General features: G+C 44.4%; 1 protein-coding gene across 13 annotated transcripts in view; it reads right to left on the bottom strand.

Moving 5' to 3' along the window:
• The window catches only part of MAPKAP1 (MAPK associated protein 1), a 181,462-nt gene that overhangs the window by 71,283 nt on the left and 92,152 nt on the right, over positions 1–18,027 (bottom strand). For all 13 annotated transcript variants that reach the window (XR_013981354.1, XM_080989600.1, XM_080989603.1 and 10 more), the window contains one exon: positions 17,892–18,001. Coding sequence is in view for 12 of the 13 variants with exons in the window: in XM_080989600.1 (XP_080845726.1) it covers positions 17,892–18,001 (110 nt within the window). In the remaining variant the exon portion in view is untranslated. The remainder of the gene's footprint in view (positions 1–17,891; positions 18,002–18,027) is intronic.

Below are 18,027 nucleotides of genomic sequence, written 5' to 3'. Positions count from 1 at the left end.
GCAGCTGACACACTGCAGCTGACACACTAACGTGTCACAACACACAGTTTGGGAAATTCTGGGTCAGAGTGTCAGACTAGGATGTAGGAGACCAGTCACTGCCTCTCAGTTTAATCTACTTCACAGCGTTGTTGTTGTTTGGAGTAAATGAGGAAGGAGAGAATCTTTTAAGTCACCTTCAGCAACTTGGAGAAAAAAAGTGGGATAAAAATTCAATAAATAATAATCACCACGACGACCACCACTACCACGACGACGACGACAACAACAACAACAATAATCTTGTAGCACTAATTTGAAACTACCATGGTACAAAGGACCTTGGCCCAGTCACTGTCTTTCAGCCTAACCTACCCCACAGGGTTCTTGTGAGGGTAGTATAGAGAAATGGAGAACTCTGTGTGCCATCTGCAGCTCCTTGTAGGAAAAATACGAGATAAAAATGTAAGAAAAATGAATAAAATAAAGCATACACAGCAACAGTTCAAATCTCACCTAAGAAAAAATATCTGGTGTTCTGTGGGTGTCTCCACTAAATGAGGCTTTGGGTGCATTTTCACAAACAGCAGTGACAGAACCAATGCTGACTGATCGATTTGTACATTTACATCCTATTTTTTTTAAAGCGAGTCCCCATAAACCAGCTTACAATAACTTTATGAATACAGATATAATTCAAAACAAAACAAAATCATCAAGCAATAATTTCAGAAAAGCAATCTAACCATAATTACAAAAAAACCCACAATCCACCACCCAAACTAAAGCAGTGGTTAGAAAGTAAAACCCAATGCAGCCTTTTTATTAATAATAATATTAAAAAAAACAAAAACAAATTAAACTAAAAGGCTCAGTAATGTAAAATGGTTTTTTTTAAAAAAACCCCTCAGCATAGCACTTTAATTAAAAGCAGATTGGAATGAAAATGTTGTTGAAGCCCAGCTAAAAAATACAATCAATTGCAGTGGGAGGGCAGCAGGGAAGCTCGTGTTTATCCCCTGGGAAGGAGTTCCAAAGATTTGAAGCTACCACTCAGGAGGACCTGTGATGCTGCCCCCCAATGTTTCGGCTTTCAAACGCCGACAACCTGGAAGTGAATGCTTCCGTTTTTGAACACGCCTCAGAAGTTGAACGGCTTCCGAAGTGTGTTTCTCCATTTTTTCAATGGATTTTGCCAACCGGCAACTGCACCTTGGTTGTCGAATGTTTCAGAAATATAACAGTCTTCCGGAATGGATTACGTTTAACAACCAAGGTTCCACTGTAGATCTAAACAGCAGGCCTCCAGGAAGGCTTCCTGCCTGCCAAGCATGTGATTTGTCCCTGAGCTGTGGATCTTTCAAAAACATCTGACTATAGCCCATGGGACCTGCCCTGATATTACTCATCTTCCCACATTGGTTGTAAGCAAGGTCTGAAAATGCACCAGCCTCCCGATTCTGCAAGGCTGTTCCCATAATTGGCCAGCCCTGCTCCCCACCCCTCCCCACCAAATACTGGGAGAATTTCACCACCCTAAGAGTGTCCAGCCAAATGAACACACACAACTGTGCCAACTGTGAACAGGGTAGAAATATATGTGTGGAACTGTTGTTGCTGTTGTTAATGTATCTTCCTATATAACATCTCAAAGCCCTTTTGCAATAAAATAAAAACATTTACCCAACCATTGCTTACAGAAAAGCAACTTAAAGCCATTACATATATATCTAAAAGTCCCACTACGTATACAAAACGAATTTCAAATCCTATGAGATTACAGAAAGGGATAAAAATTCTCCTCTCATAGGAAGCTCTTCAGTAAGCACTGAAAAGTTAACAGGAGACCATGCTTGTTTGAATGTAATGGAAGATTGCTCCAGAAGGTAGGTGCCTGCATGCCTAAGGAGCACTGCAAGGAACAGACCTCCTGCTAAGTATCAGTAAGCTGACCTCACCTACCATTATATTAACTCTGTATGGCATGGAAGCATGAAAGCATGAAAGCATATTTTAGGCATCCTGGCCTCAAGCGTTATAGGAGGTCTGTGTATATCAAACCCAGTTCCTTGAGCTTAGTCCAATAGCTGATTTTAAGATTGTTTAGGAAGCAATGGGATTGTGCCCCGTTGCTGCTTGTAGTCCCCAGCCCCTCACCCCACTGCTTCCTTAATCCAATACAGTTTCAGTATTACCGTACTTTTTCGTGAGATGCTCCTCCTGGCCCTTGCTATGTTAGAGCCTTTGGGGAAGCAGGATGGAGCAGACCTCCCACCCGTCCTCTGCAGGCTTTCTCTACCACAGGGGTAGGCAACCTAAGGCCTGGGGGCCGGATGCGGCCTAATTGCCTTCTCAATCTGGCCTGTGGACGGTCTGGTAATCAGCGTGTTTTACATGAGTGGAATGTGTCCTTTTATTTAAAATGCATCTCTGGATTATCTGTGGGGCCTGCCTGGTGTTTTTACGTGAGTAGAATGTGTGCTTTTATTTAAAATGCATCTCTGGGTTATTTGTGGGGCATAGGAATTCGTTCATTTCCCCCCCAAAAATATAGTCCGGCCCACCACATGGTCTGAGGGACAGTGGACTGGTCCACGGCTGAAAAAGGTTGCTGACCCCTGCTCTACCCATGCCTCCTTGCCTCCTTTAAATCCTATTGATTTCCATCTGCTTGTAAGTTTTGATGTCATGCGTAGTTTGGGCAACCCTGGATTAAAATATTGACTTCTTAATTTTGGGTTTTTAAAAAAGGGGCCGTTTTATAGTTGGGGGCGTCTTTTACATGGAAAAATATGATAACAGTCAAACTTTTCAGAAAAAGAATTTGAGAATTTTTTATTTTCTGCTCTCCCCACTGTTGCAAGAATTCGGCCACTCTTCTGAGAAAATATTCAGTGAAATCCCCTATCCCATACTCTGCCTGCAAACCATGAGAATATCAAGAGCCTGCTTTTGCTCACCTAGTCTAATGATCTAATTATTTTTTAAATTAACTACTTTTCCAATCATTCTTGCTAATTTTTTAAACAGGATACAAAGATAAAATCAACAAGCTATTTTCCAGCTGGTTGCAATGGTCCCTGCCTTGCGTGTTTATTCTGTATTGTCTTCAAACCTACCTTCAGTTGTTGCATTTTGCACTGTTTTTAAAACTGTGGTTTTTATTTTTTGTTTTTGCAGTTTTATGGTATGCTTGTAAATCACCTTGAGGCACGTGGAAAAGGCAATTTGTAAATTAATAAATAATAACGAAATGAATTCAGAAGAAAACAACACTGGCTTAAGATAGGCTATCAAAGAGAACACATCCAGCTTTGAGACAAAAATTATATACTACTGGGAGGGGGTGGGATTCATTAAAAAAGAAAAAAGAAAAAAAGGTCAGCTTAGGTGTCAGCACAGAGGACGGGAGAAAAAAATGTCATCCTCTTAATTGTTCCCAAGTAGGGCCCAAAGGAAAGTTACTCCATCCAGATTTCTCAAGACCATGAAGTCAAAGGTTGCCATTTTACAAGTGTAGGATTTGGTCCAAACCTTTAAAAAAGATTGATATAGCCTTATTTGTTTAATGGAAAGCTGGAAGGAGCCCCCGGCTACATCTCTGTGGCCAGCTTGGTATTTTTATCTTTATGTGTGGGGACGTTCCACTTCATCTTGGAACAGCGGCCACCACTTTTAGTGAAATTGAATGCCCTTTTGGCAACGTCAGGTTTTTAAAGCTGTGTGTGCCACAGGCATTCTTTCTCTCCTCCACCCCCCTGCCCCCTCCCATGATCCAACAAGCTACTCAGAAGGAGGAGGAGCTTGCATTAGACAGCAGCACTAGAGAATCTGGGCAAGGTCAAAGCACTCCCTGCCCGCCAAGACTGAGAGCAAGAATGTCACTGTTAAAAGCAAGGGTGCCAGTTCTGCCACAGCTCAGTCTCAGGTTCAATCCACGGCATCTCTCCCTACTACAGGGGTGGGGAACTTCAGGCCAGAGGCCAAATTCAGCCCACCAGACCTCCCTATTCATAGCAATTCTCAGGCCCGTACCAACTCTCCCTTGGCTGCCCCCTTCACTGGCCCTGCTTTGCACCCCAAGCTTTTTCTGGCTGGCTGAAATGTGGCCTTGAAGTATGGGTCTCAACCCTCTTGCCCACTCACACCACACCCTCTCACAGGCCATGGCTCTCGCCAGCTCTGCTTCAAACCATTGAGTGGCTTTTTGCCCAGTTGGAATGTGTTCTTCAGCTCAGATTAATGCCTCTTGCTAGCTTGGATGGGGAATAGAGAGTGAGTAATAAAACTAGCATAGAGTACAAAAGGTAGACATTTACCCTCATTGCTGGGCCCCTTTCCCCCTTTGCCCCATCTACCACTGCATGTGGGCTATGTATGGGGGGGGGGGGAGCAAGTAGCTCAGTATTGCTCCACCAGAGCTTTCCAAACTTTTCAAGTTGGTGACATACTTTCTGGACATGCATCATTTTGAGTCACAGTAATTGAGATTTCCTAGCAAACCAGAAGTTAAACTAACCCCTTTCCAGCCTCAGGAGGAGGGTGGCGAGCGTTCGTGCAACACACCTACACACCGCAACCAATACACTAAAGTGTCGTGACACAAAGTTTGGAAAGCTCTGGTCTACACTGACTAGCAGCAACTCTCCAGGGGTGCAGGGGAGGGTCTCTGGGGATGCCACTGGGGATAGAACCTGGGACCTTCTGAACGCAAGGCAGATGCTTTGCCACTGAGCCACAGAATTCCCTTTCCTTCTTCCCCGGCTCTCGTTTTTTTGCCAGACGCACCGCTGAGCACACAATAGGTTAACTATACAGAAGATAAAGTACGCCGCTTCGTTATTTTTCATTACCATAAGAAAACATCCATTACATTTCCTATTTTATGAACGCACATCGGGGGAATCCATTACGACAAGAGCAATTGCATTCAGTTCTCTCTCCCAGCAAGCTGGGGTGCGGGGGGGCGGCACGCGGAGAGGAGATAATGCAAAGGAGAGAAAGGAAAAGACAACAACAAGAAGAAGGAGAAGTGGCTGGCATTAAGGGGGTGGCAGTGAAGCAAGCTCTGAGAAAGAACAACAAAAAAAAGATTATTTTTTTTTAAAAACAACAACCCCTAACAGATCTGCATAGGCATCTCCTGATTTATCCAGCTTGACTTCAACTAATTAAACATCTGCCTCAACAATTTCCTCCGCAGATTTATCATCCCTATTCGGTGACAATGACTGTTTGTTACTGGCTCCCCGCCCCTCCTCCCCAAAATCTTGCTAACATTCACAGAAAAAAAACACTTCTTCCAGTTTCTTCTTTGGGTACGTGACAGGAAAATGATACAGTATTCCCATTAACCCCCTGCCGCTGTCCTTTGTGAAAGTGTTGCTGTCCTACCAACTGAAGGATATTTTTTTTAAAAGCGTGTACATTTTTTTTTAGAAGTCCTTTATTAAATAAATGGAGACAATTGCAATGCTATGCAATTGCAATTGCGGCCCTGGCCCATCCTTCAAAATGTTTGCAATTGCCTTTAAAGCCTTAAAGCTGCCTGAGCCACGGTTCTTTTAGGGGACACTTATATGCTGCCCCCACCCCACGGTTCTCTTACATCGGTGGTTTCAAAACTATGGCAGCGTATGCACCATACATTTAAAGCACATGGCTTCCCCAAAGGAATCCTGGGAACTGTAGTTCTGCCCTAGCAACAATTCTCAGCACATTTAATAAACTGCAATTCCCAGAATTCTTTGGGCAGCGGTTCATGTTCATGATGGTTGTCCCCTGAAACACGCAGACCCAGCAGAGCCTTCAATGGGCCTGATCAGCACTTTCTGAGTATGAATGTACCTGAGAAACACATCCGTAGAATCCTCTGCAACTCACAAGGGTTCCATAAGACAGGTGTGGGGGGAAAAGGGTTCCCTTTCTGCTATGTTACCTCCCCTTTACTGTTTCCAACAAAAATGATAATCTTTCTTTTGCCTGATTTTTCACACTTTTGAAAGGGGGTGAGGAAATCCGATGTTTTACTGTCATCTGATCAAATTTTACTATGCGATTACAAACCCATTAAATACAAACACCAGTAAAAAACAAAGTACCAAGGTAAGCAAAACCATAAGGAAAAATACAGGAGAGGAAAGTATCCTGAGCACGCTCAACTTCCAAACGAACAACAGAAAAGGAAAGGGCTTAACCTGCTTTGTGGGGATACCAGATTGGCCTCTCCAGAAGGTGGTGTTTTGAAATGGGAGATTTGTGGATTTAAAGAGAGGTTTGTGCATGTGTGTGAGAGAGTACATATTTAAGCCTTGGAACAGACTCTTCTGCAGTATTTTGTGCCACAGAGTTGTTTTCTGGTGTGGAAGATTGTATGAAGGACCCCATTCAGGAAAAAATGACAGCTAGCCTAGGGCTCTGCTCTTCAACTTTGGGTACTCAGATGTTGCTGAACTACAACTCCCATCATCCCCAGCCAGGTTAGCTGTGGACAATGGGAAATATAGCTCAGCATCACCTGGGATCCAAGGCTGAAGAACCCTGGTCTAGGGCAGGAAACCGATGGCCCTTCAGACGTTGCTATACCTCTGGTCATGCTGGCTGGAGCTGATGGGAATTAGATAAAACCTCAGCGCCTAGGACTTGCCCATCGCATGGTCAGCAGTTCGAATCCCCGCGGCGGGGTGTGCTCCCGTTGCTCGGTCCCAGCGCCTGCCAACCTAGCAGTTCGAAAGCACCCCCGGGTGCAAGTAGATAAATAGGGACCGCTTACTAGCGGGAAGGTAAACGGCGTTTCCGTGTGCTGCTCTGGTGCCGGTTCGCTGGAGCAGCTTCGTCACACTGGCCACGTGACCGGAAGTGTCTGCGGACAGCGCTGGCTCCCGGCCTCTAGAGTGAGATGAGCGCACAACCCTAGAGTCTGTCAAGACTGGCCCGTACGGGCAGGGGTACCTTTACCTTTACCTTTTAAATACCTGGACAGCCACAGATTCCCAATTTCTGCTCTTTTTTCTGGTCCTATGAACATGAGCAGAGCTTGAGCATTATTGTTTTTTGTGGGTCCTTGCCGGCGGCATCAGGAGCCAGCCTCGTATGCCCTCTTGCCTCTGAACTCAGGGCACGTCTTTATAAAGGAAGTCTGAGAGGGCCTCCACTTAGTCTCAATTCTCAGCCCATTCAAACACATTTGGGCAGTGGTGGTGTGTTGATAAATGGTGGATTTGAGAAAGATCCATTCCAATAGAATTAAAATGATTTTCCATCACACACACAGCATTTCCCATGGAAAAAAGGTCATTATCCATTTGCACGCCCATTTATTGACTCCCTTGGCTCTCCACACCCCCCCCCCCCGTAAATCATAAATTGCAAAGCAAAGACTTACTCAGGGGCAGTCATTTCCAGCAAATGCAACTTGTAATAAATTTGTTTGCAGCATTCTTCCTTTCTCTTTCTCTCCTGCTAATGAATTCCACCCAACGTGAGACCTAACAAGCAGACATTTTCAGAGACGGGGAGCGGGGACTGAGTCAAAGGTTCCTAGGCCCATGCCTTGGGGATGTAACCAATGTTCGTCCTACTCAGAATATATCCATTGAAATTAATGAACAAAATAAGGTCCATTAATTTCCATGGGGGAAATTCTGAGTAGAACTTAGTTGGGATAAACTTTGGAGCATTTGTAGCTGGCAGGCTTCCTGAATGGTATCTTCCCATGTTCCCATCTTGCTGCATTATCTCAGAAGCCTGTTGGTGCCTCCTGGCATTTGCAGGCTAAATATTCTCTTTGCCTATGCAAAAGTGCTTGCTGACTTGCCTGTTTGTCCATCACCTTCTTGCATATTTGCTTTCTACTTAGTGTCTAACCTTTCCCTTCCACTTACCTCACCTGCTAGCATACTTGCCCAAGCTTCCCTTCTCGGCTTAGACCTTGCTCACCTGATGTGTGTGCAGCAGATTCGGAGCGTGAGAAAGTCCTGTGAGCAGTGGTGGAGCATATGCCTGAACGGCCCAGGGCGGGCGCACTCCCAAGGGGGGCGGGGAGGGTGCCCTCCCAGGTGCAGGATAGCTGCTGGGGTGCACAGAGAGCTGTGCGCGCCCTGCAGCCGGGGGTGGAGTGAGCTGCCAATGGAGGACATTTGGCACACCACCCACCCGTGACTCCCAAGCCTCCCCCAAGCTGTCAAAATGAAGGGGGAAGAGGGGAATGCCGCCGGCAAAGTGGGGCAGCTACTCCCCTTCTCCCAATGGCTCGGGGTAGGCTTGGGAGTTGCGGGCAGGCGGCGCGTCAAATGTCACCCCCTTAGCGAAGACACCCAGGGCGGTCTGCCCCCACCGCACCCCCCTTCCTCCACCCTGCCTGTGAGTGAATCCGTCGCACACAATCTCTTAAAGCTTGGTTAGTATGCCATAACAACTATTGGGACATCTTCTGGGCCTCTTGCTTTGCTCAGGCACCTTGGAATCCTGACCTCAGGACTGTGCTAAGCCTGTGTCACTATTAGCCTGAATAAATATATTTTCCTTACTTAGAAGTTAGTATCATAGTGTGTTTGGGGTGAGAGCTGAAACCCTGGACAAGAACATCACTCCTTTCAAAAGGGAGGATATAGCAAAACCTATTGGGTCACATCCAGCTAAGTTCTACTCAGGGTTGACCCACTAAAATTAACAGATTTAAGTTAGTTGCCTCCATTATTTTTCAGTGGGTCTACTCTGAGTTGGACTAACACTGGATACAGGCCTTTGTTGCAGGTACCACTTGTGCATTTCTACTAAGGAAACTTGTATGGAGTAGAATCCCAAGGTTCCATTTGTCACTACAGACTCTATCTGTCACTGCTAACCTCATGCTTGAGGAGGTTGGTAAAGGTTGGTAGTGACAAGGTCCGTAACGGCATTTTTATACAGAAAGTCAAAAAAGGAGAGGGAAGGAGAGAGGGAGGGAGGGAGAGAGGCTGGGAAGGTCAGTGATTCCCAAAGGTGACTTTGAAAGAGAGAGGAACAAATATGTTAACGCTTACAAGTCACAACTGCCGTCCACATATATATCAAACTTGAAACATGCAAAGCTGGCAAAATCCAGGTGTCCTGGTCATGTAAAAGTTCTACAGAGTTATCCATCAAGACACTAGAAATTGGGTGGGGGTAGTTGGCCTGTCCAATCAGGATCTTGTGGTAAATGGCTTGATGATTTGCAGCAGCAGATCAGCAAATAGTTAATTGTTTAACTGTAATAACAACTCAAAAGTGTTCACTCTACCCCAGCCTACTAAGTCAAGTTATTTTGATTGCTACAGAATCATAGAACTGTAATAATAATAATAATAATAATAATAATAATATTTTTTTATTTATACCCCACCCTCTCCAGCCAGGGCCGGGCTCAGGGCGGCTAACACCGAATATAAATTACAATAAAACGTAATAGAAAAAAAAGAAAAAAGAAAAAAGAGTTAATTAAAATAGGGCTTAGAATAGGGCTTAAAATGCAGCCTTATTTTAGAAGTAGCCCATAAATCAAGACCATAAAGGGAGGAAACATCAGATATTCACCAGAGCCAGCTATCCATGTTGGTCCTACATGGGCCAGCAAAAAAGCCAAGGGAAAATTTATATACCAAATCCCATAAAAGGAGTCAAGAGTGAGACCAAGCCGAAGGCCAGGCGGAACAGCTCCATCTTGCAGGCCCTGCAGAAAGATGTCAAATCCCGCAGGGACCTGGTCCCTTGTGACAGAGCGTTCCACCAAGTCGGTGCTGTAGAGCTGAAAGGGACCCTCAGGGCCATCTAATACAACCCCCTGCAATGCAAGAATCTCAACATGCTGTTTCATAGTAATTCAGCTGTAATTTTACTGTTATACACACAGCTCATCCCAATTTATTGTTTGTGGTGTGCAAAAGGTAACTGACTCTGCCTCCCCTCCCAAAACCACAATTTTTGAATCAAGCTCCACCCCTTCCAGCCAACAATCTACAGTTCAATCTAGACAAGACTGAGGAATTGACAAATCTGTCAATTCTGGTTCTCTAAGTATTTCATTTTACCACTTTTAAATTCAGTTTTCTACCTTTCTGCAAGAATTTTCAATTTAAAAAAAGATTCAAATGAAATATTCACCATCATTTTTGTGCAAATCTTTCCTAAAGATATGCACAAAATAAAACTATGTGGCCAGACTTGAAATTAGGTATACAGTTCCAGTCTTGAAAAAGAGAGAGGTTATTTTAGAAACGGAAAAAGGAGGGCCAAAATTATCATGGGAGGGGGAGGAGCTGCAGAACATTCCCTATAGAAAAGTTTTAAATGTTTGGGGCTTTCATTTATTTATTTGGCTGTGGATTAAAAATGTTTATAGCCTGCTCATATGCACAGAAAAAAGTCATTGTACCCAATGTTAGTCCTACTTAGAGCAGTCCCACTGAAATGGGTGGGCATGACTAACATAGGTACTGTACATTACTTTCAGTGGGTCTATTATGAATATAACTTGGTTGGACCTGAAGTGTCATAAGGAAGAACACGAAAGTTATGCACTGCATGAAGAAAGCAGAGAAAGCTGTTCCCCCCTGCCCTCCTTCTTCCATAATAGTAGAACTCAAGGTCATCCAATGAAACTGACTGGCAGGGAATTCAGGACAAACAAAAGAAAGGACTTCTTCACACAGCATGTGATTAATTGATGAAATGCTCTGCAAAAAGATGCGGAGATGTTCACTTAGCTTGGACAGCTTTAAAAAGGGGTTTCAGTGAATTCAGAGGAGGGTAGTCATATAAACAGGTTGCTATCCATGATAGCTATATGAGGCCACTAGCATCAGAATGCCTCTGAATACTAGGTTGCTGCAATCAACAGAAGCGCCCTGTCTGCACTACGAAGGACTATCATATATCACTTTAAATAGTCCTGGCTTCCCCCACAGATCCAGGAAATGCAGTTTGTTAAGGGTGCTAAGAGCTGTTAGAAGACCCCCTATTCCTCTCAGAGACCTACAATTCCCAGTCTCCTTGGAAGAGGGACTGAGTGTTAAACCACTAAGTTCCCAAACTGCATTTCTTTGAGGGGATTACAGGGTCTCCAAACAACTTCAAACAAATAATTCATATGTATATATGTATCAACTGAGAGCTCTAGGAGTACGGTAAAGGTACAGTTTATATAACCTTCTATTAAAAGGTGTGGGCACAGAGTGCTATGCTGGTGTCGGCAGTTAATCAGGATAGACAAGAGATTCAGATGATGCCAACTGTTTATGAACGCCTGGGGCTATACTGCTCAGATTCTACACTATGTGTCTGGGAAGGCTGGCTAGGGACACACTAGAGGCGAAAGTGTACTCTGTGGCTAGTAGGGCCTTTGATCAAGTTTGGGCAGTTTGCCTGCTACGTCCATTCCCGGACAGGAATAACCTGACCACTGCAGTCCATGAGTTGGTAACCTTGAGGCTGGATTACTGCAAGGGGCACTATGTGGTTCTGCCCTTGGGCCTGGTGTGGAAGCTCCAGCTGGTGCAGAAGGCGGCAGCCAGACTGCTGGAGGGGGCATCTGGCCGAGAACATGGGACACCATCGTGAAAACAGCTGCACTGGCTGCCCATCGACTCCTGAGCCAGGTTCAAGGGCCTTCTGTTAATTTACAAAGCCCTGAATCCCAGGGACCACCCAAACCCTTATGTCTCAGCTCAGTTGCTGAAGGACTGCTGTTATCCATTGAGTTGGTGGGGCTTATTTGACATCAACACAAAACAGAGTCTTTAGTGTCATCAGCCCAGATTCTGCAGGAAGCTTGTTTCAACTTGTTGAAAACTTTCCTGTAATGCCAAGCTTACACAGGCAATTAAGAATACATCTTTCCATAATAGTTGATGGCCTCTCATTTTAATTTGTGTGTGTATAATTTATTTTGTTGAATTTATATACTGCCCATCTGACAATTGCAGGGCAGTTTACAGCATAAAAATACAAAATGAGAACGCAAAATACAACAAGCCAAACATGCAAAAAACCAGTAACCCCCTACCACAAAGACACTTAAAAGGCCATATATTCTTTAAGCAGCCAAAAAACTGGTTATAGAAAAATGTTTTGCCCAGCGCCTAAAGATATGTAATGAAGGCACCAGGCAAACCTTGCTAGTTAGAGCATTCCACAAATGGGAAGCCACCTTCAATTTTTTATGATATAGTGATATATAAATATTTTTATAATTACTGTACATATGAACTCACCTGAACCCTGCAATCTTAATCTTAGGCCCTTCTTCATGTGTCCTCTCCATGAGAAGCCTGGAGGGTGGTAACACGAGAATGGGCCTTTTGTGTGGTGGCTCCCAGTTTGTGGCATGCTCTCCCCAGAGAGGGTTGCTTGGTGCCTTCATTATATATATTTTGGTGCAAGATGAAAACGTTTCTCTATAACCAGGCCTTTGGCTGATTGAACATTCTATGGCTTTTTAAATATGTTTGTGGGGGTTATTAGTTTGTTCTTGTTTCATTATTTATTTTGTGTTCTATTTTTTTATTTTTATGTTGTGAACCACCCTGTGATCTTTGGATGAAGGATGGTATACAAATTTAATTACAACAACAACAACAACTATTTAGTAGTAAAGTGACCTTTGCAGGGTTTGTGAGGCAATGGCCTGGTTCAGATTCAAGGCTTCACAAACCTTAAAGCAACAAATGTTGGGGCTGAGTGCTCTGTTCTGTTCTGTTGAGCACTGGCTTCTACGGAAAGATCCTGGCTCAGATTAAGCAAACCTTGGCTTAACTCTCCTGGTTTTTTTAATTGACGTGAAGCCAGATCACCCAAGTTCAGATGAAACAAAGTTTTCCTGAGAATTTACTTCTGAGATTGCTTTACTCCATATGTGCCCACTAGACCGCTTTGATCTGCAGAACCAGCACTGTTACAGGTGCTCCATAATATTTGTTCTGCGTTTATAAGAAACTGATATTTCAGCGTGGCAGCACCCACAATTTGGAACTTCCTGCCTACTGACATCAGGTAGGAGCATTTGTTGTACTCTTCTTAGCACCTGCTCAAAAGATTTTTGTTTTCGATAAGCCCACCCGGAGATATAGAATGTTGATGTGTGTTTTAATCTGTTTTTAGTTTTAAATAGTTGTTTTTGACTGTTTTTACTAATAATGTCATTGTTTTATTCTTCCTGTAAACCGTCTTGCGTTTTTGTTGTTTTTAAAAAAAATATACAATCAAGCAGTGTATAAATCTTACGAAATAAATAAATAAATTTGTAAAATAAAATAGCATCAACTAGTGATTTCATGCTGATGCTGGTACCCGACAGGAGGCAGGAAGAGGAAGAGGCTTGCAAGGGGGGGGGGAGAGGGGTCTCTGTCAGCCCTGATGCCCATTTGTGTGAATGATCTTCTGAAGCAGGCCGGTATAAAGACAGACATAATATTTTGAGTGCAGCAGATGCTGTCTGAAAGCAATCTCATTGCATTTCAATACAAAATGCACCTTCCCCCGCCCCTTCCGTCCAGTGCAAGATGTGAAAAACCAATTTTGCAGCCTATCACTGCAGTTCAGTTAGAACTGCAGAAAAGCTGGGAGTATCGAAAGAGGCAACAGGCTAGCACTAACACCAACTTTCCCAAACCCCAGAGCAGCCACGCAAAGGCTGAATGTATAATATGTATGTATATTGTAATGGTGAAGGATACACGCACAGAAAATTATGGATATTGCTACTTTAATTATCACACAAGGTAGATATCCCCTCAAAACATGACGGGAGGTAGTGTCCAGAGTCTCACTTGATAGTTTGTGCTTATCTATATCTATATATATAAGGCAACCTGCAAAACCAGGTTCACACCATGGACCCACTGTGACCACTGTCAAAATATTATGCCTTTCTTTGCCAACTGGGGCAGGGAGCTGGGACTTTCAAACTCCAGAATGGCATCGGGGGGGGGGCATTCTCGTTAAGTTGACTAGCTCCAGAAGTGCCTAACAAGAAGGAAAACAGCACTGCTCCTAATCCATTAGGCAAGCGGGCAACTTAATTATTCGGCTAAGCAGATGCTGTAACTGTTCCCACTACCCACGTGAGAAGAGAAAAGTTTGACCCCCAGGAAACAGATAAAAGTCACCCGGAAAACAAGACAAAACAAAAAAAGTGAACAAAAGAGGTGGGTAGTGTGAGGGAAGGTGCTGGGGGGGGGGCTTGTTGGGGGGAGGGGGGAAGCAGAACACCATTCATCGCGGCTAACGACTTGTTCATTATGAGTGATGATGGATAAAGACTTCTCACGCTGAGATGAAATCAAGATTTATATGCATTGTTTCCTCTCTCAACTTGTGGGAAGATCATCATCATCTAATTCTATCTCTGCGGCCAGCGATGGGCATCCGGAGAGCCGGTTATCAAACGGCGCAGTCAGCTGGCAAAAGCCGGGACGTGTGGCTGGCACATCTGGACCGCGGCGCCAACAGCCGAGGGTGAACGATGACGTCTGGCGTGGGGCCAAATTGCTTGCAGACGCTAGCAGGTTCTCATCTACAACTGTACCCTACCAGCATCGCCGTTCTCTCTCTCTCTTTCTCTTTCTCTCTCTCTCCCTCTTTTTTTTTTTACGAGAATCAGATTTTCATTGCTTCATTCAATTGCTCTACACTGCCATTTTTTACAGCTCTTATCGTTCCCCTGGAATATGGCCTTGAGACAGCTCATCCGTGTCCTTCGCTGTGTTATCTCTTCTAACTTTTATTAAAACTTCAGCTTTCATCTGAAGATAGCTAATTAAATCCGTGACAGATTATAGACTCGTTTGAAGAGGGGGGGGGGGAGAGAGAGAGAGAGAGAGAGAGAGAGAGAGAGAGAGAGAGAGAGAGAGAAAGAGAAATGGTGCTCAACTACTTTTTCTAAACAGAACGCTGGGCGGGGAATTATGTTCTCTTTCCAATGCAGTTAAAACTAAAGGGGGGGGGCGAAGGGGGGCAAGGGAAGAATAAGGAGTGTTTCATTCATTTAACCAAGACAAGATGCTTATCTCCTACCAAGTCTATAGATAGGTTTATATTAAAGTTCTTTGTGGCGTGACAAGACCCTGCGCCATTTCTCACCATAATTATTTCTTGATGTTGAGAAAGATTCTCTCAGCGTTAGGGCTGTAAGGGCATGCCTGCTAACACTGGACAGAAAAGCACAGGCCTGCAGGCACCAACCTGGTTGCTCCACAATTTAAAATAGGGAGACTCTAAGCTTCTGTGTACTTTTAAACACTAAGGACATCTAAGGAAGTTTTTGCAAAGAAGAATACTTTTAAAACTCTAAAGTTAGGGAGTACAAGTATAGGAAACTGCCTTAGAGAGTGTTAGACCACTGTTCCAACTAGCTCGATATTGTCTATGCTGACTATAGGGACACGGGTGGCGCTGTGGTCTAAACCACTGAGCCTCTTGGGCTTGCTGATAGGAAGGTCGGCAGCTTGAATCTGTGCGGTGGGATGAGCTCCCGTTGCTCCGTCCCAGCTCCTACCAACCTAGCAGTTCAAAAGCATGCCAGTGCAAGTAAATAAATAGGTACCACTGCAGTGGGAAGGTAAATGGCATTTCCCTGCACTCTGGCTTCCATCACGGTGTCCCGTTGCACCAGAAGCAGTTAAGTCATGCTGGTCACATGACCCGGAAAGTTGTCTGTGGACAAATGCTAGCTCCCTCGGCCTGAAAGCAAGATGAGCGCTGCACCCCATAATCACCTTTGACTGCACTCTACCATTCAGGGGTCCTTTACCTTTTTACCTACTCTGACTCTCCAGGATTTCAGACAGGGTGTCTCCCCCAGCTCTACCTGGAGATATTGGGGAATGAACTTAGGACTTTCTGGACACAAATGAAGCTTTGCATCACAAGCAAGCTTTAAAGCAAAACCACCAGCAGCTTTCACAGCCCAGTACTATGCTTATTTATACAGGAGTCTGTACTCCCTGCCTCCCAGAAACAACATCATGGCAAGGTGGAAAATTATCTGGCCCATCTACTAGACAGAAAAGGAGCAGCTGCTCCAACATTTTTCGCTCTCCATTCCTTTTTGCTTTTGAATTAGACTGTGAGTCTACAGGCAGGGACTGTGCTATTATTTCAATATATGTACAGTGCTCAGAAAATGTAAGGTGCTTTGTAAACAGTAACAGTAGTAAGAATAGAAATAAAAATAAAAATAAGAATATTGAAGCACTTGGATTAGTAACAATAATAATAACAATAACTACAACAATAAGTCAGCCCAAGTTCAGTAGCTACAAAGGATTATAGCTTTACAGAGGAACACAGGGAGCTGCTTTATGCGGAGTCATACCATTGGTCCATTTAGCTTACTATTGTCTAAACTGACTGGCAGTGGCTGTCCAAGCTTTGGGGGAGGTGACATTCTCAGCCTAGTCTGGAGATGCTGGGGGTTGAACTTGGAACCAGCTGCATGCAAGGCTGATATTCTACCACTGAGCTATGGCCCCTTCCCCAAGTAGGTGCACAAAGGATCACAGCCTTCAGTTCCCCAGTGCATTGCATCTGAGGGGTGGCAAATCAATGTGAAAAATGGAAGAGTGATATGTAAAAACCCAGGTGCTTTGATTCACATGGCACGTTTGTTCAATTTACGAAAGTCAGAAATAAAAGATGGTTCCTAGCATTGCTTATGAGAACACCTGAAGACAAGTGACTGTAAACCCCTTTATTCAGAATGAGTGGTAGGCTCCAGCCCCTACGTGCATCTTTAAGAAACATGAAACATGCACAAACACTTAAGTCTTCCTAAATGCTCAAAATTCTGGACTAACTGCCCCAGCTTCTTCCTGCTCACTAAACCCTGTTGCCTCTTCCACCACCACCTCCTCCCAAGCCTCTCCCTCTTCTCCCTCTGAACATGCATAATCATCCCAACACCACTCCCCTGTCTCTGAGCCTTCTTCCCCTGGAGGTTCCCTTGGGGGTTCCCCACCTGGTGCCTCCCTCCCACTCCTCTGCATCCAGCCAGTCCATGACACAAGGGATGGAGCGACTCCTCTATGAAAACAGGCTGCAGCCACTGGCCTGATCCAGCAGGCTCTTCTTACTTAACACAGGACTTGTCATAGGCTGAGGTTCTTTGAAACCAGGAATAAACTTGGAGGGGAGGGCAAGGGGGGTGAGTTAGGCACTTCACTTGGGCCTCGCTGAAGCTCATCCACATAGTACCAAACCATGGTTTAATGTCAGGTGAGTACTGAGCTGCTGGACGCTCCCACTTTAAAGAGGAGAAAAGCAGCACTTCAGCCAGCCTTCAGGTCCAGTGATATTAATGCAACACGCTTGCAAACGATTTTCATGAGATTTGGTGTACACGCCATTTGGAAAGACAATGGCATATTTGACAGCGCTGGAATGCACCTATTTCTCTGTTATTAAGTACTACTGCATTGGGCAGAGACATATCTATAGATTTACAGTTTCAATTCATATCTTTCTCTGACACTAATTTAAAAAAGTGTACATAAACCGTGAGAAGTGAAGGCTCGTTCACATTCCCAGCTTGTTGCAGTCAGAGAATGCTGGCCTGCGGTCTTTACTCCGACAAGGCCGTTTACTACAAAGTGGGTGATAATAATCACAAGACCAGGAACCGGGGCTTTGCTATGGATATATTGGGCCGTCACCCTCCTCTCATCGCAGTTGGCGTTTCCCACTGTGAAATATGGCGGAGGATCTTCTGACCTGTGTACAACAAAAACAGCTGGGAATAGAGTCTAAAATGCCTTTGTTACCTTTGTTGCACTTGTTGGGAAAAGCAAGTTAGAACATTTCCACAAAGGAAAGCAGGAAGTAGGCGTCTAAGGAAAAGGTATTAAAGATGCCAGCAACAAACCATCCTACTTCCAAAATGAGCATAATGAGAGCCCCACCTGAGCCTCGCTGGGATCCTTTTCTCCGCTTCAAAGCCTTTTGCAAGATGTCCTTCATGGTGACCTTCATGCTGTCCACCTGGATAAGTGAGAATCCATGTGCAGCATTTCTGCAAGACACAGAAATGGAGAGTGT

The sequence above is a fragment of the Podarcis pityusensis genome, assembly GCF_964106645.2.
Source record: "Podarcis pityusensis genome assembly, chromosome: Z".
Classification (NCBI taxonomy): Eukaryota; Metazoa; Chordata; class Lepidosauria; order Squamata; family Lacertidae; genus Podarcis; species Podarcis pityusensis.
This window is presented reverse-complemented; position numbering and strand designations above follow the sequence as displayed.